Source organism: Osmia bicornis, chromosome 12, assembly GCF_907164935.1.
Source record: "Osmia bicornis bicornis chromosome 12, iOsmBic2.1, whole genome shotgun sequence".
In the NCBI taxonomy this organism is placed as follows: Eukaryota; Metazoa; Arthropoda; class Insecta; order Hymenoptera; family Megachilidae; genus Osmia; species Osmia bicornis.
The window spans coordinates 7,446,209-7,470,105 of record NC_060227.1 but is presented as its reverse complement, the minus strand read 5'-3'; the positions used below and the strand labels follow the sequence as shown (position 1 = coordinate 7,470,105).

General features: G+C 36.3%; 5 protein-coding genes across 15 annotated transcripts; 3 read left to right on the top strand and 2 right to left on the bottom strand.

Annotated features, from left to right (window-relative positions):
* The first annotated feature begins 2,725 nt into the window (after nt 1-2,725).
* On the top strand, nt 2,726-4,144 carry LOC114878029 (dual specificity protein phosphatase CDC14A-like). Its single transcript, XM_046288165.1, has 6 exons — nt 2,726-2,792; nt 2,858-3,059; nt 3,124-3,371; nt 3,446-3,707; nt 3,769-3,898; nt 3,962-4,144. The coding sequence occupies exons 1-6, from the start codon at nt 2,726-2,728 to the stop codon at nt 4,142-4,144; spliced, it is 1,092 nt and encodes a 363-aa protein (XP_046144121.1).
* Nucleotides 4,145-5,565: 1,421 nt separating this feature from the next.
* LOC114878026 (PHAF1 protein CG7083) lies at nt 5,566-10,897 on the bottom strand. Of its 2 annotated transcripts, none has more exons than XM_029191362.2 (8): nt 10,243-10,897; nt 9,633-9,715; nt 9,320-9,547; nt 9,028-9,240; nt 8,792-8,941; nt 8,532-8,696; nt 8,283-8,459; nt 5,566-8,153 (listed from the first exon to the last, which is right to left on the bottom strand). In XM_029191362.2, exons 1-8 carry the CDS (start codon nt 10,304-10,306, stop codon nt 7,956-7,958), a joined length of 1,278 nt encoding a protein of 425 aa, XP_029047195.1. In that variant the 5' UTR covers nt 10,307-10,897; the 3' UTR covers nt 5,566-7,955. The 2 variants fall into 2 exon arrangements, with proteins under 2 accessions (XP_029047195.1, XP_029047196.1); XM_029191363.2 differs by lacking the exon at nt 10,243-10,897 and adding an exon at nt 9,832-10,230.
* Nucleotides 10,898-10,989: 92 nt separating this feature from the next.
* LOC114878023 (integrator complex subunit 10) lies at nt 10,990-13,543 on the top strand. Of its 3 annotated transcripts, none has more exons than XM_029191356.2 (8): nt 10,990-11,258; nt 11,339-11,406; nt 11,490-11,733; nt 11,804-12,311; nt 12,390-12,706; nt 12,787-12,951; nt 13,026-13,284; nt 13,353-13,543. In XM_029191356.2, exons 1-8 carry the CDS (start codon nt 11,103-11,105, stop codon nt 13,517-13,519), a joined length of 1,884 nt encoding a protein of 627 aa, XP_029047189.1. In that variant the 5' UTR covers nt 10,990-11,102; the 3' UTR covers nt 13,520-13,543. The 3 variants fall into 3 exon arrangements, with proteins under 3 accessions (XP_029047189.1, XP_029047190.1, XP_029047191.1); XM_029191357.2 differs by having other exon boundaries at nt 11,236-11,258; nt 11,507-11,733; XM_029191358.2 differs by lacking the exon at nt 10,990-11,258 and having other exon boundaries at nt 11,497-11,733.
* A 390-nt stretch (nt 13,544-13,933) lies between these two features.
* Nucleotides 13,934-19,563, bottom strand: LOC114878022 (protein transport protein Sec31A). 7 transcript variants are annotated; one of them, XM_029191351.2, is made up of 15 exons: nt 19,479-19,563; nt 19,267-19,358; nt 18,745-18,957; nt 18,246-18,666; nt 17,930-18,175; nt 17,565-17,858; nt 17,094-17,462; nt 16,890-17,007; nt 16,499-16,804; nt 15,288-16,417; nt 15,064-15,159; nt 14,687-14,761; nt 14,366-14,617; nt 14,229-14,300; nt 13,934-14,158 (listed from the first exon to the last, which is right to left on the bottom strand). In XM_029191351.2, the coding sequence occupies exons 3-15, from the start codon at nt 18,945-18,947 to the stop codon at nt 13,970-13,972; spliced, it is 3,771 nt and encodes a 1,256-aa protein (XP_029047184.2). In that variant the 5' UTR covers nt 18,948-18,957; nt 19,267-19,358; nt 19,479-19,563; the 3' UTR covers nt 13,934-13,969. The 7 variants fall into 7 exon arrangements, with proteins under 7 accessions (XP_029047184.2, XP_029047182.2, XP_029047183.2 ...); XM_029191349.2 differs by having other exon boundaries at nt 19,435-19,525; XM_029191350.2 differs by having other exon boundaries at nt 19,308-19,358; nt 19,435-19,523.
* LOC114878024 (polypeptide N-acetylgalactosaminyltransferase 3-like) lies at nt 19,557-23,271 on the top strand. Of its 2 annotated transcripts, none has more exons than XM_029191360.2 (12): nt 19,557-19,630; nt 19,908-20,234; nt 20,432-20,725; nt 20,856-20,965; nt 21,028-21,208; nt 21,272-21,441; nt 21,516-21,683; nt 21,772-21,871; nt 21,940-22,349; nt 22,413-22,555; nt 22,631-22,897; nt 22,958-23,271. In XM_029191360.2, the coding sequence occupies exons 3-12, from the start codon at nt 20,589-20,591 to the stop codon at nt 23,084-23,086; spliced, it is 1,815 nt and encodes a 604-aa protein (XP_029047193.1). In that variant the 5' UTR covers nt 19,557-19,630; nt 19,908-20,234; nt 20,432-20,588; the 3' UTR covers nt 23,087-23,271. The 2 variants fall into 2 exon arrangements, with proteins under 2 accessions (XP_029047193.1, XP_029047192.1); XM_029191359.2 differs by having other exon boundaries at nt 19,605-19,788.
* The last annotated feature ends 626 nt before the right edge of the window (nt 23,272-23,897 follow it).

The window sequence follows — 23,897 nt, the reverse complement described above, 5'->3', positions numbered from 1 at the left end:
TTACGCGTGAAATAATGTTGCGAACAGAGAGTTGGAGATCGAGTTCCATCGAATAGCTCGTAGAAGGAGGGTAGAAGAAGAAAGCTGTGCCAAGGTGGGGTCGTTCCTCGGGCGACAAGGAAGATCGAAAACGCGCGTGTCCGAGACGGGACAGCAGCACGGATGTGCAACACGGCCAACTGGAAGGATCGACTCGATCCATCCAGTGGCTCCAGTCCCAAGAACAGAAATTGTTACGTGCCCGCTTCGTCGTCGTGATTCGAATGCTCATGGGTGTATCGGCCCCGGTCATCCAGAGAGACGAGAGGAGAAGACTGAGAGAGTTCCGTGGCGTGGCTCGAGCGAACAGCTTTCCTCGACGCGTAATACATTATCCTTCATAAATATCCGGACGATTGTTAACTTGATAGCAGACGTAACACAGAAATTCGATGCTTTCAATGCTGGCAATATACGTACGACGATACCGATGTCATTATTAATATTTGCCACCCTCAGCTGGTGTCGGTCACCAGTGATCGATACCACAGATTCGAGCTAATCGAGTAATTAAAAATGTCAAGTAGCATTAATAAGCGGGTGTAAAGGATAAATTACGTTGGTGGAGGGGTTGGTGATCGCGCGGGCGCTCCTCAAAGGCGATTGCCCGTCCACGCGGAAGCAGAAGCATACGCTCCCGAGCATCTATCCCTCGATCGCCTCTCACTCGCAGAACACGTACTCTTCGTGTCCCCGTACACGTTCCTCTGGTAGCTCTCTTGTACGCCGGTATTTCGGTGGCGGTGTGTATGTGCCAGTTACTTCGCCACGACACGCTGTGCAACGTCCAAATTATCGGGCCGGGGAATAGGAGAGCTCGATGCTTTCGCGGCGGACATTCCAATCGCTGCCTCTTCACTCGACTTTGTTCGATTCCACGTTTTCCAGGTGAAAAGTGACCTCCATCATTTCTTCGCTTGCTTTTGCCTCTCCGAGCTTTAAATGAGTTTATGCGCCCAATTCACTTCCGACTGATGCAAATTTCAACCCCCGGATAAAATTGGAAAAAGGAAACAATGCTAAACGACTTCTGTAGACGGCTAATTACGTTTCCAACGAGTATCGTTGAGGATCTATTTTAAGGCCGAGTATCTCGGCTAACGTTACCGGCTTGGATGAGGCCGTTGAATACCGACAACTAGATTCCGATTTTGCGTCCGCGCGGCGTATCAATTGCCTCGATTCGATACGAATCGATTCGATTGATCGCCAAACTGGTAAGCCGCTTTATGAATGCGGCTGGCATTGTGCGGTGGGTGGGTGAGCCGAATATGGACTCGGCTCGAAGATGAACGTAGCCGATCAGACGACGTCCATCGAATAAGGACGTGACGTAGTTATATCCTCGCGTATAAGGAACATTGGCTCGCTGTTAATAGTCAATATGCATTAGAGAAACAATGAGCGGATCTTCGTGCCTCACACGAAGACGACCGCAGAGGATGTTGGTCGCGAATCAACCATAAGCGAATAACACCTTCAGGAAATTTTTCGAACAAACGACTCATCGAACGACAGGAATTCCCTTTCGCGAGCTGTCTGAATTTTTGATGATATCGATCAACGCTTCCTTGGAAATTTCTACATCAATTGAATACAATTCCCTCCTCTTGGAAAAATGTTTCACTCGCATCGATCGTTTCTATTTCTAAAATCATTCACGAAACGCCAACGATGCGATGGAAATGAAGGAAGAACCGAAGAAACACAGATTTCGAAGGAGAGTGGAAAAAGAAAGCACCGGAGAAAGATGAAAAGGAAGAAGAACAGAGGGGCAAGAGAGAAACGATGAGGTGAGACGGATTTCGAATGCGTCGCACGGTTCGCTACGAAATCTCGGATTCTATTAACGGAGAAATTATAACGGATTGACGGACGCAAGGAGTGGATGCACAGACGGATAGACAGAACACCGCCTCCTGTCCCGAGAAAGATTTCTCTTGAATCGTAAATACCGATCAGTTGCTTGTTTTACCGGTTAAGCCTCACGTTGCATGTTAAAGTACTTCCCGGTGCAATCGCAAATTGTACCAGAGGACGGAGGCGCGGTTTATGCAACCTGCTCGACACGAAATACGCCTCTCTGTTATAGGCTCCCGATTCAGAAGAAAGTATCGACTGTGACCGGCTGTAAATGATCGATTCCCGTGCAATCGATGCGTGCAACGTCTCGAGGAAAATCGAGTACAAATCGTGGAACGCCTCCACGAGATTATTCTACCGCAACGTTTCCTAATTTTATTTCTCTCGTTTTTATTCTAGTTTCCACGATCCTTCATAATCATGCATAAAGCGATAGTAATTCAAAATATCTGACTCACCGTTCGCAGCACGTCTCGTTGTCAATGATTTTTCGATTTACCTGCATCCTTGATCCTGAAGTACCTCGGTCCTTGATCGATGATCCATCGCGTAGATGGCCTTCTCTTTCGTTGTTATCGATCCCTGAAACAATACATGAGTTATTTAGTCACTGAAAGTGAATCTATCCAATTATATAGTTTCCCTGAAAAAAAAAACATCTGAAAAACGCTCAGACCTGACGGACGCATCGATCGATGTGTCAATCATGAGATCACAAATTTGGCAATTAGCTAAATTAGGGTAAATCGAAGGGAAGATTTGATCCTGTTGTAACATGAAAATTGTTTCAAGTATGTAACTAAAGCTTCGTCACCTTTTCACTATGCAAAAAGACTCTGGGTTCACGAAAAATCGAAACATTTGTGACATCCGAAATTTCAATCCAGAAGGTACTTTTTACCAAGAGATCGAAACACAAATTTCATCGCCTAACCTTATTCAACTTTGCTTTCAGATATAACCACAGTTTACAAACACCCAGATGTCATTCATGTTTGCGAATATATCAAAGACAAACTGTATTTTGCAACGTTAAACAATGGTCGAAAAGATGTAAAAAGTACTTCGAGTATTAGTTTTTTCAGCATCGATCACGAGCTAATTTATAATAACTTTTACAACGATTTTGGTCCCTTGAACATTGCCTGTTTGTACAGGTAAACTTACTCCTTTGGAAACTTTATAATCATAGATTTTCTGTTAAAAGGATATCGTCCACAGATACTGCTGTAAGGTGAACAAAAAGCTCGAAAGTTCGGTAAACCAACATAGACAAATCGTGCATTACACCTCGCAACGAGATCAGAAGAGAACAAATGCCGCTTACCTAATCACATCCTACGCCTTGTTGTACTTAAATAAAACCCCCAAAGAGGCTTACAACAGCCTCTTCACGGGGGGTGATGTTCCTCTAAAACCATTTCGAGATGCTTCTATGGGGCCCGCCATTTACAACATTCATTTATTAGGTAATGAAATTCAACATTCTCCTTTCTTTGCAATTATATTAATTAATTAATCTCAGTGTTTTCGTTATGAGTAGATTGTCTGAACGCGCTCCAGAAAGCAGCCTCGTTTGGATTTTTCAATTTTAATGACTTCGATGTAAACGAATACGAGAAATACGAGGATATAAGAAACGGTGATTTAAGTTGGATAGTACCGCAAAAGTTTCTTGCTTTTGTTGGGCCAAGCACAGAACCAGGCACCCCTTATCATCCACCCGAATGTTACATTGATTATTTTTTAAAGAACGGAGTGATTGCAGTGGTCAGATTGAATAAGAAGTCTTATGATGCATCCAGGTATATATTATAATATTCTTCTGAATTTTATTGAATTATTATATTATATTTTTTGAGCTAGGTTCACCGAGGCGGGAATAAAACATTACGATATGTTTATGCCGGACGGTACGGTTCCCCCTAGAAGAATTCTCAACGAATTCCTTCAGCTCAGTGAAAATACTACAGGACCAATAGCGATTCATTGCAAAGTAAATTTCATTATGCGAGCGTAACTTATGACTATTCTGATTCTTAATTTATTGCAAATCTAGGCTGGGTTAGGAAGAACAGGTTCGCTAATTGCCGCGTATTTGATAAAGCATTACAAAATGTCCGCTAGAGAGGCTATCGCTTGGACGAGAATTTGTAGACCCGGTTCCGTGATTGGACACCAACAATCATGGTTGGAAAATATGGAGAAAAATTTATTGAATACTGGCCAACAGTACAAGTAACTTAAATTTACAAGTACAAAGCTGTTTAGATGATATTGTTATTGATTTGATTAAATACCTGTACTGGTTACACCAGATTGAAGTACTATGGCGATGGTGACGTAATACTGCACCACAAGTATGGAATATACTCGATTACAAATCCAGTGGAGAAACAAATATCTTACTCCTCCGAAATTGGATGCACTGGTGAGGATTTTCTCTTGCAACCCCTGCAACATGTTGAATATTTAAGAATTTGCCCGATTTAATCACGAATGTTATCGATCTTTGATTTTTCAGAAGCTAACAAATACGATAGTCCACCGATCGAGAAGAGGAGTAAAATGAAGCTTACGAAAATTTTAGGTGAGAATCTGATTCAAGTAATTGTTAACCTAATAGTTAAATTCACGAATAAAAACTTCGAATTCAGTCGTAAATCATATTAAAAGTACAAATTTTTATGGATTTGTCGAAATATTAGCGAGTTATTGATGACACATTGTAGATACATTAACCGCTTAACCCATAGTATGCTATCATGTAATATTTCGTCTGTGAATACAAAAAACTTATTGATTATTATATCTTTGTACATACCACTAACTTGGCGATGATTAGAAGCATCATTTTGGCACTGTCTCGATGTTTATGCAAATAATAATATGTAAAAGTCACAATTAACGGAACGACGCTACACGTGCACTGTACTATTGCGCGCCAAATTAACCAGGAAACTGCGCGCGCATCCTAGCTCAAACGCTAATCGATTGCGATTTATCGTGTTTCACCTACAAAATTAAATTTCCTGATAATTGTTTATAAAAAGTAAAGAAAAAATTCATATACATTTACTTTTCTTCTACTTTTAAGTTTCTGTAGCTTTTATTTCTGAAGAAAATCAGTTATTTAGGTTATTAGTTTCATATCAACTACTGCCAACTTCAGAAATATCGATAGCTGCGCAGGAAGTCATTATCGATCACTATTTAAATCAAATCCCATACTCTATACAATAAAAATACAATAGCAGAATCTAATACTATTTGTTAATTAAGGAATTTTACTCTTAATAACTTTATATTATAAAGTGTTTCAAATAAACTCATTTTCGATATGTATGTATAACTGAAGAAATCTAAGTTTAATGGCAAAGATATTAGATGTGCACGTTATAAAACAACATTTTTACTCTTTAAGTTTTTTTATCCAGGAAAATTCCGAAATATCAGAGGATCGGATGATTCAGAGAAGGAACCGCGAGGATATCGGAGCAACGATGCAAATATCATAACACAAGGAGACCGATTGAACGAAATCAAGCTGAATCGACACAGGCTATTTACGAACACGGACTCGAGACCGAAAAATCATATTGGGTACAGACCAGATGACTCGAACAACGCGCGTAAAAGGAAATAAAACAGGTAAACTGTAACAAAAGAGAATTTACTATTTTATTGCGTTCATAGAGGTGTTCAAAGTGAATACCACTTTAATTGTAATCAAGAATAATTTGTTTAAAAAAGTACATAAGGACTGTTAAAGTCAGAGCTTCGGAAGAAGAATGATTTATACAAAATCGTTTTACATAATTTTATAATCCATTCGTTACAAAATGATTCATTTAGTATAAACTAAATAGAGAGAGATTTTCTCCAGGAGAATTATTACAATAATTATATAGAGAATATAATTTTTGAACAACTCACTGATTATCATTACAACTATCACGATTGATTAGAAGAAAAAAAACAAAAAAAAAAAAAATAGTATGCAATAAATTTCAGTGAAACCTGTTCAAATTATTCTATACTCTATATATTTATTTAAAAAGTAATTTCCACGTAGAACATTTTGACATAGCGTCGACAAATAGGAGGTATTTCAGCAAAAACAGGATTTTGAGAAACAAAAGCAGGTAGAATGCTTGAATTAATTACACAAGCACCTGCCTCTCTCAAGTTTTGTACATTTATGCGTCGATTAACATTCTTGTTTAATTTTGTTTTTCTTTGCTAATCGCGAGCCCTTGATGCAATAATTTCATTTGGCATTGAAACTTCAACCTTTAAGCAGACATGATAATTTGTCGTTCAAGGAAAGAAGTAAAATAGAAAAATTGACAAGGACTTATATGTTTTTTATAAAACATGAACCACAAATTTGTACCTAGTTAAATATATGAGGAAAGTTTGCCATAAACCTGTGCAGTAAAAAGTGTTAATCAAAGTAATTATCGCTGGTATCTCACGTTCCATTGAATGGTCGTTCGTTATTTATAATTTACGATTATTACTCGTTATAGATCTTATAATTGCTGTAGATTATTAACTATCGAAGTTTATACGATACATAAAACATATGTATTTTATACCCTATAGTTAATGGGAACAGTTTCAAGATAGGGTATACGATTGTGCTATGTAACATCGAAGTGAAATTCAATCGAATTTGTAGGAAAAAGAAAAAGAAAAAAAAACTTTCCGTGAGGTATTGTGATTACCTGCTTTGCAGCAGATTTATGGTGGCAGATTCAATTGTTAACGACTAACACATCAAAGACAAATCCAATTTTGCGAGCATACTTATACCGCAAATATTATCTAATAGCACAGAAATATAAGAAAGTAATTATTAACTAAACATCATAACTCCGTTCTTTTTTTTGTGTTAATGCAAAAAGAAGTAATTAGTAATAATAATCTGGCATCGAAATCTCGCGTATCACAATGATCAGAGTTTGATAAATAGGAGTGTATAAAACAGGCCATGAGTTTAATTCCTCCTGAACTGATGATATACGCGGTTCTTATTATTCAATAAACGTTTATCGTTTCGTTAATCCCCTTTTAAGATACAATTCGTTACTATGTTGCTGAGAAATGAACGTGAAGTGTATCTAACATTACTATGATCCACATTTTTACGTTTATGCACAACAACATTATGCATGATGCATCGTCAACTCTATATTCAATCATTTCTGCATCATCATTCATTGTTTCTTTTCTTTTGTCTCCACTTTCCATTACATCTAAACACGCGTTACAAAATTTTCTTTTACGAAAGTTAATTCTTTACTTGCACTAAGCACATTATTATATTTTATGATTATTAACCGTTACAATCATCGTAGATTTATCCACAACTATCAAAATTCTTATTAATCGTCTGGAACTACTTTCCTTTTTTTTTTTTATTCTTTTCTTTTTATTGTTATCGAGCTCAGATATTACAATATTGATCGCTCATGTAAGACTGTGTTGTGTTTTTTTTTGTGTGTTTTCTTTAACTATACTTAAAACTTATAACCAAAGATAAAAACGGTATATTAAATATGATATTATTGAATATTGCAGACACTTGTACCCCTTAGTTGATCGTCTTTTTGCAGTTTTTTTTTTCATATTTTTTGCATTTTTACTTTTTTACTTCCTTGATCGATAAATTCAAGGAAAATATGTAAAATGTTACAAGCAACAGTATTTGATATTCAAAATGATATCGTTTTGGATTCTGAGCTTTTCACGCTGCATTGCATCCTCGGTAAATATGTAATTTTACCTAACATCTTTGTTTCTCAGTGTATACATTAGTGTTAGAAAAAAAACTGTCTCGGTGTTTAACACGCATCACTCTTGATATTCCTATTTGATTATACAGTCTTTTTTTAAGTAGATGTTATTATGCAATTGCTGTGACGTTAAAACTTGTCTATTTTTTCTTTTTTCTTGTTTTGAGTGTGTGTTCATCTTCTCAACGTTATTCCCTTGTTTGCCCTTCAAAGAGCGTTTTATAATGCACCATATCGTGTAAATTATCGATGTCACACCGCTCTATACAGAGTTACACTTGCAATATGTTGATTCGCCATGACTTCGACGATCGCGTCGCGTATACCGTAACAAAAGGTACATCCAAACGGATTTGTTGTATTCGTCGAAGAAGCACGATTCAACACAACTGGTCGGGCGCTTGCCTTCAATTGCTCACTTATTCTATCCCATTTAGTATAGGCAGTGATCTATAGAATGAACGGTTATTAAAAGTACATTATCAATTATCAAGTATTTATCTCTAAGTTTCTGTTCACTGTAAGGTTTGTTAATGGATATTCGTTGATTAAAATATGAAAGAGGGAAACATATCTTACCGTAACTGGAGAAGGGGAAACATCAATCAACTTTCCCGATTCGGTGGAATTATTTTCCGGTGGCAAAGTTAAAGAGAACTCGCAACGATGGTACATATTAAAATTATAATGCCCTGGGTAATTTGTGTGTAATACAAATTTTTTAACACACTGGGTTTTGGCATCGAATAAAACATCCTAAAAGTATTTTTGAGTACATAACTCCAGCTTGTGAAATACAGAATATTTATTTAGACGAAAAGTATTTACCAGTCCTAAGGTAAAATAGTTGTAAAAGAAATCTGACCGCCTTATTTTATCGCGTTTGTGCGCGTGAGGACTATGAATACGCATCTTGTCCTCGGCTTTAAAAAATACTCGCGACGGTGCTCCCAAAGCGCTCAGCACGTCTTCACAAGTGTCGCCAAATAACACCTATAATAACAGTACACATTACACAGAAATGAAAAGAATTAAGCGACGAGTTTAAAGAACAACAATCTGAAAATTTTGCAAATATAATAAGTGACCTCTTTTGTTAAGCAGCGTTTCTTTGGCTCTAGTAATACCCTTGTTACAGAGCTACCTTCTGTAAAGAGATGCAGTCTGAGACCCCGGGTACGCGTTTTGTCTCTCATAACATCTGCCTTTTCTAAATACAGGTTGTTATGATAACAGACCTAGTAAAAGATGATTATATAGCGTCAATCTTGTATCTGTACATATGCGTATCGCCTAAACTATAACACCAACAAAAAATAATTACGAGAGGTAGCGGAGGTGGTGGTGGTGTCTTTAAATTATGTTCGTCGCATCCCATTCCAGCCCCCATATTACCCACATAAATGGCTGTTTTCGCCACAAGCGGCGATGTTCCATTTGGAAATTGCAATGATCCCAGTCCATGTGCATATCCAGGTTGGAACTTTGAGTCAATGGGAAAGTAGAATGATAGTCCTCTAAAGTTTAATACAAATACCTAAAAATAATATGCAGTCCCTTTGCTAGTATTTTATTTTTGAGATTTCTGAAAAATTCTCATTGAAACAAATATGTACTTGTTTGTCACTATCATAAACACCAGGGTGGGTTGCTCCAAACGAATGCTCAATCTGTTCAATAGATGGCAAAACCTCTGGTGAATTGAATGGTAAACCACAGTATTTAAGTTTAACTAATTTCATATTATAAATTTCAATTATTTTGAGCCTTTGCACCACAGGATCAAATATAAGCCGAACGCCATCATGAGGTAAGTTTATTACTAAATCTACATCTAAAGGATTCTGTAACACATATTATTCAGTATTAGTTATATAAAAGTACAGAATACAATAATACGTATCTAATAAAATTTACATTGATACTTACACTATCACTATAAAGTACTTGCACTCCCCTTATAATGCCCACTTGGGATTGTATTATTGACACAGATTGAGAAAAATGCATCCCTGAAATAAAAATTTCATTAAAGAAGTATATCTCTTCGGTATTGTACAACTACATCATTTTTTTCTTGATATTTATGCATTATTTTAAACTATGTACATATTAATAAGTGTTTTACCATAATTTCTTAATTTTTATAAAATTCATACATTATTTAAAAAATATATTTTATTTCAGCTTTTATCTCTGATCAATTACCAGCCTGATAATTGATATACCAACAGTAAGAGCCTCAACAATCAGGGAATAGTTGTAAACAATTACATAATGAGCAACAAAATATTCATAACAAGCTCCATTTTCTTTGTTTACGCGCGATTGTCAAACGAGGTGTTTACAAATAGAACGAAATAGGGTGCTACGAATACAGTCGGGTGACGGCAACATCAATAAGACGTGTTAGGCATTGTGAAACGAAGTTTCGAGGATCATCGATCAATTTGCCGATCATTCGGAATAATTTAATTGTTGGAAAATTATGCGTAATACGACATAGCCGCGATACAACGCGAGTGGTTTCGTCACTTGCCTAAAATAAATTCCCACTGTTCGCAACCGAGGGATCTCTCGGGAACCACCTCGAGTTCCAACATTTTACTACGATTCTCTTGTTTTTTCTTACTTAAACCAACTAGAAATGAACGCACAACGCGTCTCCAAATATCATGAGAACTGCGTTGTTCTTTTGTCTACGTATCGCACTGTTACTAATCACCAGATAGCCATATTGCTTTCCAAACAATAAACCTCAACACTCTACTACGGCTGGCAAACTGTCACCGAACAGCTGATACTTACCGCAGAATAAGTAAAATCATAAAGATCATCAGCCCTGTTTAATTACATGAATATAGTATGTTAAACGAAATACTTCATGCTCTATTTTAAAGATGTCGCGGAACAAGCTACTCCGTCGGTCAAGGTAACCAGCGGGAACATTTGAGTCCAGGTGCTTTTATTAGCCCCTCTTTTGCCCAACGAACTTTTTGTCAATTATTTCCATTACTTTTTTTTTACATTGCATTGCCTTATTCGTTTCATTATTCATTATCCGCTTTCCGCTTATTCATTTGCCAACAGCACACGGTCACCAATCTTTGGCGAGAATCGTGCCCGCTTAGCTTGACTTCGGTGATCTTACGGGTACCGGTATGTCCTAAGTGGCTAAAGGCCGTTGACAAACAAATTTTTAAACAGATAGGGTTAAACAGATAGATTTTAAAGCAGATGGCGTTCGTTCCACAAATTCAAGACCCCTTGAAAACAAGGCATTTCTAGTCTTGTTGGATCTATAGCAATCTATAGTCACTGACTGCTAGCAGTAGATACTATTTACAAATCTGTGCGAGATACCTTTGTCTCTACATACAAATATTAATGTTTTAAAAAATGTTGGAAAAACCATCCACCACTGATAATAATCAATTATCTAAAGAAGATTATTTAATTATGCGCGCAAAAGATGCATTACCGGTTGATATTTATGCGGCTAAATCCTGGCTAATTACAGCTAGATCTTTATTCCCTCATAGTGCTAAAGTTCAGGTTAATATTGACTTAATGTTCGACGTTATTAATGTTTAAGAAATTCATTCAAAAATTAATTATATTGTTTCGTTTAACAGTTCGAAGCATATCGGATTGAAAAGCTTTCAAAAAATGTGAAAGAAGCAGCTAAATGTTTCAGTGAAATGTAGGTGGAAATACTCATCTAGGCAATATTAAAAATATACATTTTTCACACATATGTAAACATTTGTTTAAATATGAGAATAGATTTCAGAATTTTCCAGATGATCGAGATATATGGAAGGAAATAGAAACAGTAACAACTTGTCTACGTATGGAACAATGTGATTCTGAAGCAGAATTTTTATGTCAGATGTTCCAACACATACCTCAAGAGCTACAGCATAGATTGCTTGTTATGACAGCTGATCACAGTGAGGATACAATGGAACATTGTAAATTATTGTTATTGTTACTACGTAGGTTCCCTCAAACTATTGCTACTCATGGAGTAAGTATCTTTATTTAATAGGTTTTTCAACATTTGCATTAGTTGCTCCTTAGTAATGTTACATTTTCAGGTACGGTTAGTAGAAACTCTTCTCACTGCAGAGAAGCACAGTCATCCAGGGCGTGCAGTGAATGGTTTCAGAAAGCTATTGGCTTGTGATGCATTACCACTCCTTGGTACTGCACCAGTTGAATTAAACCCAAGATTATGTTTAAGATTACTCTGTAAAGCAGTAGAATTTTATTTGGCATACATACAACAACCACAGGACAGTCAAATTCAGCATCCATGGGATAGATTGTTTCAAGTTGTAGAATTAATTGGAAAGAAATTGGGATGGGAACTGAGTAGTTTGTTTTCAATGCCTTGGAATCGAGATGTATATTGCGAGAGACTGCATCAATATGCAGTTGTACATTCAACAAATTTATGCGAAGAATTAGTAGTTAGACAATTGTTGATGTGTACTATTGTAGTTTTGTTACGAATATTAAATGAACATAATACGCTTATAAATAATGATGATACCATGTACTGTTTAGTAGAGGCATTTAGAGAGTGTGTACATTCATCTGCAGGTAAGATAATGACTGAATTTGCAGTACTTTCTTTTTTACCCATATGTATATAATTTTGACTGTATGTATTATATCTAGAACCAAAATTAAAAAAACGTAAAAGGGAAGACAATGGAGGTATTGTAGTAACCAGCGACAGCGAGTACGGTGGTAATGGTTTAGCATCAGCTGTGAAATTATGGGATTTGTTACATAGCAATGATTATTTGCAAAGAGAAGTAGGAAAATTAAACCAACAGCTTCGTTTAGATTCATGGCTCAATTTCTTTCTAACAGATTTAGCTATGTACAAAGGTTTACATCATGAAGTATTAGCAAGATTATCTCAAGAAGCAGGTAGTTTATCTGCTCATCTTCGTTTAGCAAGTACATGTTTTTTCTTAAAAGATTATAAGGTACATTACCTGTTTTCATATTCTTACATCGTGTCTGTTGTTCCTGATAAAATAATTTTAAATATATGTTATTTTTTCAGGGAATGTTAGAGTACATAGTTTTAGCAGTTAGTACATTGCCTTCAGTAAGTGGAAAAGTATCCCATAATTTAACTGTTCCATGTGCAAGGCATTTGCATTATTTAACAATTGCGCGTTTTCCCATCATTCAATATTGCTGCAGATTACTTCTTTTAGCGATGAAGGTAACTGACACATACAACTGTAGTTAAAAGTGTGTCGATTTTGATCGTACATTTATACATACCGATTACTCCAGGAAAATTTTTCATTACCTGGCGGTGTTGGAGACTTGGCCATAGGACATGTATTGGTATTGATGCAAATCGATTGGCCTCAGGAAGCTAGTACCTTATCTACAATTACGGAAAGAATCATCAATCGTGGATCATTTTCATATCCATTATTTCAGGCGTATATTATATGTGTAGATATTTTAGAAGAATTGACATACCTCTGGACGGAACATGGGGGTGGTGTATCTCTAGATATAGCCTCAGGATCGGGAGTATTGCAAAGTATGTTATTTTAGGTATATCAGCTATTGAAAAGTTAAACTTATTATATTTTTACAAAAATATTATAGATCGACGTATAACTACCCGTGGAGCTGACAAAGGTGTACGCGAAGAAGTGAAACAAGCAATGCGTCGGCAAGCAGCACGTGATGGAATCGATCCATTAGATGAATTATTACAAAAGTTTATTATTAATGAAAAAGCTGCTATTCTACACAGTTTAATTATTCAATAAATTTTTCTGATTTTTAATAACAAATTTAATATAACTTTTTTTATTTAAAAATATACACGTGATTTTTTAAAGCCAACTTTAATATTTTATGTACACATATTGGTTAAAAGAACAAAATTCAATTAACAGTTTGCGAGAACATATTAACGTCTTCTCTGCTCAAATATAGTTTTTCTATTTTTTTACATGCTTTTTATAACGAATTTCTTAGATGTACAGAGATAAGCCATTTTTAGTTGTAGAATATATAAACTTTATGTTTTTTTTTTTATTGTACGATGAAGTCATAAAGTTCATATGTAAGTAGTTACGACTATTCATACTGCACTGAATATCGTGGAAAGTTAATTTAACGCGAATATCTCATTTAATAAGGATGTTAAGGATTATAAAAATTTCAAATTATAAAAATGATTAAATGTAAATATTACCGATTTTGTATATTGCATTCTATCTAATATAGACATTTAGTTGAAGGGCACTTAGCAATAATACTTTAATTCCAGGCATAAAAGAAGATATTTGACTGAAATCTGGACCTGATACTAATTGTGTATGAAGATCTAAACATCCGGTATAATTTCCGCTTTGTACCATCTGTGATATTTGATGTAGTCCTTGCAATGTGTTTTGGGATAACTGTAAAATGCAAGTTTATTTAATGTATTTTAATACTGAAAATGACAGTATAAAGAAATCAGATGTTTACCTTATTTTCTCTAAGGCAATCATATAAAACTTCAAGTTTCTTAGATACATCTTCTATTTTCCTTTTAATTTGCTACGGTAATAAAAAAATAAATAAAGTTGTTTATTATATAGTTTATAAAAAGTGTGTAAACTTACTGGATTCTTCGCATTCTCGAAGCACTGATTTTTTAATTCATCAAATACTGTTTTTAAGTGCACATGTTGCTCCGGTATCGGTGGTTTTGGTTTCTCTGGCTCTGGTGCTCTGGCCATTGCTGCAGGTTGCACAGGTTCCATTGGTTTGGCAAACTGAGCGCCGATATTTTGAACGTTCTGAATATTCTGAGTATATTGCTGTGGATTGTAAGGTACTTGCGTTTCAGGATAATATTTTTCTTGCTGTGAAACCTAAAAAGATCAATCAGAAAAGAACAGAAATTTTATAGTTTTGTAAAACGATAATACTATTATACTTACATTTGGTTCTGATTGAGGCATAGCACCCCTCAATGGATGCAAAATTGGATTCTGAGTCTGGTAGTCTGGCTTTGACTGTACAAAATATTAAATTGTTATGCTTACACATAACACATTATATTTTTAATCATAACGATAAAATTAGCAATGTCTGTGTAGTAAAATATAACATTTACACGACACCAATGTTTGTTTGAAGCTGTACTTCACACCGTGGTATTGGTTAATTTAAAATCACACGAAACTATGATGTTATTCGTGATAGACTGAATAAAATTCTAATATACGATATCAAGGGAATGAATACATCTTGCTCAAAAATAAACAGCAATTATGATACAGTAAAAAACAGCACTCAATTTCTTGTATTTGTCTACCTTCGTATTCACATTCTTCGAATGTTTTTCTTTCCATTTCCGGGTACCGGCATGTTCCGCAGACATTTCATTTTTGTTGCATAATGCCAGTACTGGCTATATTATTTGAACGTACATACATATATAAATATAAACTTGGTAAAGTTTACGTTATCAGTCTTTAACTTTATTTGAACAAGTAATCCGGTATATGATAATGTATTAAAAATATAAAAACAATTTACCTGCATTCTGGATTTTGCAGCTGGTGGGTCGTTCCATCCGGCAGGTTGCGGTGGTAGCTGATAAGCGATCGAACGATCGACCGGTGGTGGTTGATTCTCGTTTCCATACATTGAAGTCTGTGGAAGCGGTTGGGTCTTAATTGGTTCATAAATTTGACCCTGTGGCGGATTCTGCATTGGCGTTAATACGCTTGGCTGAATTGGTTTAAAGGGTTCAGGTTCTTTTGGCATAGTCGGGAAGTTTTGTCCAGGATATGCATTTGTAGGAACAGGTATTTGAGGCTGGTACACGTTCGGCGCAGGGTAGCCTTGCAACGGAGAAACCTGTTGTTGACTATTGTACATCGATGTTTGCTGAGGGAAACCAGATTGTCCGTATGTTGAAGGAGATTTCACAGATGGATCTATTAAGTATTTCGATCTTGTTTGAGGCCCAACACTGGGCGGTCGAGATCCTATTCCGCTTGATCCAGTTGTAGGAGGTGGTGGAGGAGGTGGTTGAGTCATAGCTGACGAAGTGTAAGTGTTGGGCATTTGATCGTATTGCATAGATTGTACATGAGGTTGGAGTGGAGATATTCCGAAAGGTTGTTGTTGTTGCTGCTGGGTATTAAATTGGTTTGGAGGTGGCACGAAAGATTGTTTTGTAGGGGCAACATTCGAATCGAAGAAAGGTCTTGCTTGTTGCGTTGCAGCGTGTAGTGGATTTTGTGCAACCTGCATAGGTCTTCTTGTTCGATCGTAATAATTTTGTACCGCTGGCGCTTTCGGCACGACTTTCGATTCCTGAATGTAGCCTAAGGCTCTGCATAGACGATCTTTTAACATCATAACATTTTCATCTTGACTGTTTCCAAGATAATTCAGTGCAGCATCGAGATCACCTTCTGCCGCTAACATTTCGGCATACTGAGATAAAACATTTGCAATCTTCCCTTCTATTTGTACGTCTCTAATACCCTGCGTTTCCAAAGCTTTTTGCATTAAAACTACCAATTCAACGACTTCTTGAATTTCAGCGTTGGATGATTCAATCATTTTATTCAAATTACCAGAACAAATGTAGCAGATCTGAGCTTGTTCTTCAAGCGCTGGATCATCAGACGATGCTAATCGGTCTCCGAGCATATCTGTAGTATTGAAGAAATTGAGAGTATTAGAAGTCAGATATTTATTTTCAATCATCACGCAACGTGTTATTTAATGCATACCGCATAACGTAGAGCGCTCTTGTGGATTAGAATGAGTAAATATTCCGATCAATACTTCTTTCCAGCAATTTATATTGGCATTTTTAATCACCTCAGCCCAATTTTCGCTAACTAATGAATTGATAAGAGAATTAAGAGCACCCGAATGTTCTGAAAAGTATCTGTACTGGGTACGTGCTAACAAGTCGGGTCCAGCAGCCATTGAAAGAATGACTGCATCTGCGTACCTTTTATTTGCAAAACACAAAGACACAGCGGCTTCAATGTTCCCTAAGAGGATTGCTTGAGTTATAAGCCCATCCTCATCTATAACACAACAAATCCAAACATTAATTATTAATAGCATTATAATAAAAATTTAGAACATCCGAAACTATGTTGTAAAAATTACCATCAGATACGTTTATTTCGATATTATTATTTCTGAGCGCATCCGCGGTTGTTTTCTTGCTCTCTTGCGCGATGGCATCAAATGCCGCACATCCATCAACAACATTTCCATTAGCTACCTAAACAAACAAATTATATTTTACGATATACCAAACATGTTTTATGATTTATTAAAAGTACGTTAAAAACATAAAATGATACGTACATTATTCAAGTTACCAACACCTTCGGTAATGTTGCTGATCTCATCTTGAGGTATGTACTGATTTAATTTGTTATTCATCGTTTCTATATCATATCCCAGTAAGTTTAATATATCTTTTGTCACATTTTCACCAAAATATGCACCCACACAATTCCATATCTTTTTTCTATGTACATCATCAGTTTGATCGACCTTGCCTTTACAGTAATCACTGTATTGCTCAGTTTTAAGAACTTCCTCCAGTTCGTTTGAACGTTGGATTAAATCCGGTTGCGTGACTACTTGTGATATGATGACTTTCCTATTTGAATTTGGAGGTAGATTGGGATCTATAGGTCCATTTTCAAATATTATCAACTTCCCACCAAACTAAAAAAAGTTTACTGTTTTTATGAAAAGAATCACCGATTTAATACTCTATTACGATTTGGAAAAAATGAATTATTACATAATTCAAAAACAGACACTTACTCCAAAGGATGAGCCAAATGGCCTTTTTAACCATTTTGGAGCCTTTGTCAATACAACCGCGGGTTCTGCCTGGACTGCAGAAGGTGGTTGTGTAAAAGGATCCATTCCGGGAAAAGAGTCTACAATTTTGTTGGACGTTTCTACAGACAACTGTTGTTGTCCACCTAATAAGGAATAAACTGCTGCATGACCGTCGAAACTGGTTCCCACTACTAATCCTGGATGCCTCGGACACCACGAAACGTCAAAATTCCATTGATTCGTTTGTGCTAATTCACAAATCACTTCTCCATTCTACATAAAAAAATAAATTAGTTGAATTCATTCATTACCATTAAACATGAAAGTGTTACTAATAAACGTACAGGTGCATCGGAATTAGGATTCCAGCACAATATTCTGTTGTCTTTGGCACAGCTTAAAAGCAAGTCTGGATCATGTGGATTCCATGCAATTGATAAAACTCCACGTTGATGATTTTGGAACATTTTTAAAGGTGATGTTGCAAACCTCAAATCCCATAATTCAATTACAGGGGCCTGATCATCCTCTGATGCCAGGCACAACTGTGTTGCAACATCTGGATGCCACTGGACCACTTTCCACCTTACCTTAATTTATAACAGTTAATTATAGAAACTACATGTATTAAAAATAAAAAACATATACAAATGAAATTACTTTTGAATTTGCATCTGTTAATTTGATTATAGGTTCATTTTTTCTTAGATCCCATATGACACAACGTTGAGAAAATGTGGAAGCAAGAATGTGTTGCACTTGCTTGTTCCATGCAATATGTTGCACATCCTCTAATGGCTGACTTCTAGACCCAGGAGTCATTGGAGTGGTTGTATTAACAATATCCCATATATAAATTTCACTTTCTGTTGCACCTGTTGCTAATAAATTTGCTTGGAAAGGATTAAAGTCAAGTGCTCTGACTGGACCAGTATGTCTATCTGGACTGCTTATTAAATAGTTACTATCATTAGCTAGCATTTTTGCAGCTGAATAAATCTTTATCATGCCATAATCACAGCCTCCAACAATTATGCCAGCTGGATTATTACCGTATGAACCCCATATTATTTTATGAAATCTGAAATTGATATAGACATGTAAGACTTCATCAATAGATTAATAATATTCTCATGTGTACAAAAGAACCATTTCCAACCTATGGTCACTTGCAACACTAGCTTTTAATTCCAAATCATATCCTGGTTGTTGCAGATTCAATGAGTATAAATCTAAGCTAGCAGATGTGTTAAAACTTGCATCAAGTTGTTGGGCTGCAGTTCCTGCAGCTAATAATATGGGATGTTGAGCTGCTGGTGACCATGCTACATTGACAGTCTTGAGCAACTCTTTTACCTTCATCTTGGGTGTACTGGAAAATAAATTACTTTATTTAAAAGAAACATATCAGAATTATTGTATAAAATAAGAAAATGATACTCAATAATGATAAAACATGATACATATTTATGTTCACCAAAATTGTAATTGACAGGAACATAATATTTTAAAACAGTATTAAAAATAAATTTCAAGGTATGTACATGATGTCATATGCTTCCTTCAGAACATACTTATCGCAGAGACTAATATGTTCAAATGTGTATAAATCTGAATATGAATTTTGAAAAAAAAGGCAATCTTATTATAGTATAAAGTTTGTAATTGCAAGTGATAATACTATAATTATGTTGCTCTTGATTCGAAAGTTCAGCGACCTACTGCTATCAAATCGTAACACGTGTTACGTATATCTCCTGGCCTGGGTTGTAACTAAAATAAGAAATACATTATTCACCCGAGTAACATTTCCTCACCTTATTATATTCAATTAATAGTAACTAATTACAGTTTACAAAACACAGTCCCTAATGTCAAACAAGCAGTAGCTACCCGTCAACTTCTTCCAACGTGGCGAATTGGCGAACCGTACGTTAGGAATGGTGCTGACCTCTTCGGTATTTGTGATACATTAATAAGGTCTGCTCAGATGATGTGTTTTCTTCAAGTAATGAGAAAAAGAAGGAAAATGCTTCTCCCACTTGGTATGATCTTCTATTACGTATTTTCTGATAATAATTATGGTATATAAGTGAAGCTTATAATTGTCTCAAGTGAGGTGCTGCTAGAACTTCCTCCTTATTAAATGCTTGACTTAATTAGATCGATTCTTTTAAGCAAATCATAAAAAGCTACGTGACAGGTTCGACTAACCTCTGTATACAAATATTATATGTGTATATTACATATTATCATATATAGCACTTCAATTGACTGTATGTAGTTGTACGACTAATTTTATTCTTATGTGTTGTTTTATAGATATTTGAAAGAACAATCAGAGATGAACATGAGATGCCTACCGAAGTTTATTTAGTTAATAATCATTATAAAGTTTCATTCATTTTACAAGGCTACGGATTATCTTGACATAGCACTGTCTCATTCATAGCATCCTAAGTTCTTGGAGTTTATTCCAGTTACCGGATCTATGGGAGTGTGAACTGAGTGATTTTTGTGCATTGTCTGATTCAATAGCACTTCAATAGGATAAAGCAATTGCGAAATAATATTTTTCGTTAAAAAGACGTTCCAGATATTTTTCGTAAAATACCTGGAATTATCCATGGCACCCATGGTGTGATTCAGGTAAATCATAAACTTAATTATAAACTTCAGAAATCTCGTGGATTTGTTCCACACTATTCTTACCTGTAAACGAGGTTGCAAAGCTCTGTAATTTTTATCATTTCATGTAAATTGTAAATTAAACACGATAAATTAAACATGAATTTCTTATGATAAATAATATGACAATACTAAATGGCTCTTGAAACTTCTTCCAGTTCAAGGTGGATCTCGGAACTTTTTATTTTCTCACGATGACCCGTAGTGAGGACCGTGAGATAACGGAAGTCCGGCTTCAACGATAACGGCTAATTATTCCATAATGAGATAAACCGGGATTATTTTCAAAATTAGTTAAGTTCGACGAGGATCACGATGTGGCCACGATTGAGGAGATCATGCCGCGCGTGGACGATCGCTCTTTCGATCGTTCTGTTGATGGGAATATTTTTTGTTTGGCCATGGAAAAGACGGGAGACTGAAGATTCTCGAGATGATTACGTTTCACTTCGGTAAGTGAACGTGAAAGCAAAAACTTTCTTGAAATAATTCCTATGGAATTCCGTCATTACTTGTTGCATCAGTCAGTAAAGTAGATCTCCCATTTAGTGAAAGTAGATACATCGATAAAATGTTTTGTAGGCTTTTGGATAATCAAAGGGATTACATAGATCGTCGTGGAATACATGTGGTAGTAGGTCATTACATTGGAGACTCCGTGGACCCTTTGAAAGTCCCAAATATTACGAAAGGTATATTACAAAAGAATAGATCGTGTTTGTATATTCAGTCTCATCGTATGTCTTCCTTTTAGATCTCATTAATAAAAACATGTTTAATCCACGGCCGTCTGAGGGGAAGAATGGAAGCCCGGTTCTCGTTCCGGCAAAAGACTTTTACCAAATGCAACAGCTCTTCCAAATCAACCGTTTTAATTTGATGGCCAGCGATAGAATACCTTTAAATCGGTCCTTACCCGACGTTAGACGCAAAGGGTAACGTTAGATTGTTACTATATCTACCGTCGGTACCGACTGCAGCTAATTTCTCTATTGTAGGTGCATCCCACGATATGCAAATTTGAGTGATTTACGCAAAACATCGATAATTATCGTCTTCCATAACGAAGCTTGGAGTACGTTACTTAGAACCGTATACAGTGTTATTAATAGATCACCGAGGCATTTATTGGAGGAAATAATTCTCGTAGATGATAACAGTGATAGAGGTAATAAAGATGATTTATGTAGTGTGTACCTTACCTTCCATAAAAGTAATTTATTTTATGTGCTTTTTTATTAGAGTTTTTAAAACATGAGTTAGATAAACATGTCAAGAATTTACGGGTCCCCACCAAAGTTCTGCGGTCTAGAAAACGTATAGGTTTAGTGAATGCGAGACTTCTGGGGGCAAATGAGGCTAAAGGTGAAGTTCTCACATTCTTGGATGCCCATTGCGAATGCACGGTTGGTAGGTAAGCTCTTCTTTTTTTAAATGTCATCATAATACTTATTATCCAGTAGCACCTATAATTCTGATATTTATTTGAACATTTCAGGGTGGTTGGAGCCTCTACTCGAAGCGGTTTCAAAGAATAGAACGAGGGTAGTATCCCCTGTTATCGACATCATAAACGATGAAACTTTTAGCTACACTCGGTAAGTGTGGTTCATCAAAACATCAATCGTGCTCATCCACAAGATCATGTATTCACATAAAATTGTAGATCTTTCGAATTGCATTGGGGTGCATTTAATTGGGATTTACATTTCCGCTGGTTAACGCTAAATGGTCGATTGCTGAAAGAGAGGCGCGACAACATTTTTGAACCATTTAGAACGCCCGCGATGGCTGGAGGTTTATTTTCCATGAACAGAGATTATTTCTTCGAACTCGGTAGTTACGATGAACAGATGAAGATCTGGGGCGGTGAAAATTTGGAAATGTCATTTCGCGTATGGCAATGCGGTGGCAGTATTGAAATTGCTCCATGTTCCCATGTCGGTCATCTGTTTCGAAAATCATCCCCCTATACGTTCCCAGGCGGTGTCGGGGAAATACTGTACGGAAATCTTGCTAGAGTGGCTTTAGTTTGGATGGATGAATGGGCGGAATTTTATTTTAAGTTTAATGCAGGTAATTGAGGATAGCTTGGTAATTAACAGCTCACTCTTATTGACGCGTCCGTTTATGTTTCAGAGGCGTCTAGATTAAGGGACAAACAACCAATACGAGCTAGACTGGCGTTACGTAAAAGATTGCAATGTAAAAGTTTCGAATGGTACTTGGATAACGTGTGGCCCGAACACTTTTTTCCAAAAAGTGATCGTTTTTTTGGAAGGGTGAAATATATTATAATTATGGACTTACTTGTTAAATTATGTTGAAGAATGATCCATAAAACTTTTTTGTCCTAGATCGTACACGTTTCAACGAAGAAGTGTATTATGCGACCAACTGCAAAAGGGACGTATTCGCAACCTTCGGGATACGCGCTTCTTGAGTCGTGTATCCTACGACCGGCGCTTAGTCAGATGTTTGTGATGTCAAAAAGTGGGATTATAATGACAGACGAAAGCGTCTGCTTGGACGCGCCTGATCATGACACTCAGCACAAGACACCAAGGGTTAAAATAATGGCTTGCAGCGGTCATAATAGGCAAAATTGGCAATACGACGAACGAGTATGTTTATTTTTTCTTTACGTGTTTAAGCATGATGTACGATTATGATATTGCTTTCAGACAAAGACATTTTTACATACATCTACCGGAATGTGTCTGGAGTCGAGTAACGACGAGGGTCCTGTGATAGCAGCCTGTACAAAAAACATCGAACAAAAATGGTTACTTGAATCCATTCCGTGGAAATAGTATTATTAATTCATTTTTTGATATTCCTTGTAATCAAATCTTAACCAGTGAAGATGTAAAAAGGTTGTATGTATATTTTTTGAATCTCTTTTTACCTGGATTTTGCACTTTTGTGCACGCGCCAGTATTTCGTGCAAATATGTAATCGTTTGTAAATAAATTCACCATTACTTACAAAAAGAAAATGTGGTACTTAATTATATGAAATCACTTCATCCTTCACTTTGGTGTACGCCGCATCGCTTACATTTTTTTAGACAAATGTAGACATTTCCTAAGTGGGTAGTAAGTTAATTCCGGAGAAGATGCTGCTCACAGTTGATGACTCACCGAGTTCTTAAGGTTACACGTGACGAATCATCTTTACCGTCATCAAGGTTGCGTCGTCGTTGAAATGTGTTCAACCAGGTCCCTGAAAAATAAACTCGATTCAAAGCTTCTGATTAGAAATCGTCAGCCCTTTCGCGCGTTGATGAAAAATATAAAAGAATACGCAAACTTTATTTCGATTGATACAATTTGAATTCCTGCCTACCGTCCGACCGGCGTACTTTACCGATAATCTGGGTCAAAGTCACGTCCTCGACGAGGCCAAGAAGCGGCCTAGTCTCTCTGTTCGTTCGGTATTCGATCACCTCCAGGCCAAGTTTGGCTAAGATGAGTGAGCCTTTATTTATGGATCGGTATCGTTTGACGAGCAGAAAAGCCACGCGAGTGGTCGACGATGAATCTTCTGGATCCGTCCAGGCAAACTCGTCTGATCATCTTTGGAATTCAATCGACATTTAGCTACCTTTTTTTTTTATTTATC

Excerpts from the sequence above, each read along its gene's own strand:
- LOC114878029 (XM_046288165.1), top strand. The coding sequence starts at position 2,726 with ATGCAAAAAGACTCTGGGTTCACGAAAAATCGAAACATTTGTGACATC. Across the intron at positions 3,372-3,445 it reads TTACAACATTCATTTATTAG|ATTGTCTGAACGCGCTCCAG; the intron begins GTAATGAAATTC and ends CGTTATGAGTAG. Across the intron at positions 3,708-3,768 it reads AAGTCTTATGATGCATCCAG|GTTCACCGAGGCGGGAATAA; the intron begins GTATATATTATA and ends TTTTTGAGCTAG.
- LOC114878026 (XM_029191362.2), bottom strand. The coding sequence starts at position 10,306 with ATGTTGGAACTCGAGGTGGTTCCCGAGAGATCCCTCGGTTGCGAACAG. Across the intron at positions 9,548-9,632 it reads AAGTACTTTATAGTGATAGT|AATCCTTTAGATGTAGATTT; the intron begins GTAAGTATCAAT and ends TATGTGTTACAG. Across the intron at positions 8,697-8,791 it reads AACGCTGCTTAACAAAAGAG|GTGTTATTTGGCGACACTTG; the intron begins GTCACTTATTAT and ends CTGTTATTATAG.
- LOC114878023 (XM_029191356.2), top strand. The coding sequence starts at position 11,103 with ATGTTGGAAAAACCATCCACCACTGATAATAATCAATTATCTAAAGAA. Across the intron at positions 11,259-11,338 it reads CTCATAGTGCTAAAGTTCAG|TTCGAAGCATATCGGATTGA; the intron begins GTTAATATTGAC and ends TTCGTTTAACAG. Across the intron at positions 12,312-12,389 it reads GTGTGTACATTCATCTGCAG|AACCAAAATTAAAAAAACGT; the intron begins GTAAGATAATGA and ends TATTATATCTAG.
- LOC114878022 (XM_029191351.2), bottom strand. The coding sequence starts at position 18,947 with ATGAAGGTAAAAGAGTTGCTCAAGACTGTCAATGTAGCATGGTCACCA. Across the intron at positions 15,160-15,287 it reads CTGCAAAATCCAGAATGCAG|CCAGTACTGGCATTATGCAA; the intron begins GTAAATTGTTTT and ends CAAATAATATAG. Across the intron at positions 14,762-15,063 it reads CGAAGAATGTGAATACGAAG|TCAAAGCCAGACTACCAGAC; the intron begins GTAGACAAATAC and ends TATTTTGTACAG.
- LOC114878024 (XM_029191360.2), top strand. The coding sequence starts at position 20,589 with ATGTGGCCACGATTGAGGAGATCATGCCGCGCGTGGACGATCGCTCTT. Across the intron at positions 21,442-21,515 it reads AGATGATAACAGTGATAGAG|AGTTTTTAAAACATGAGTTA; the intron begins GTAATAAAGATG and ends CTTTTTTATTAG. Across the intron at positions 22,898-22,957 it reads ATTGGCAATACGACGAACGA|ACAAAGACATTTTTACATAC; the intron begins GTATGTTTATTT and ends TATTGCTTTCAG.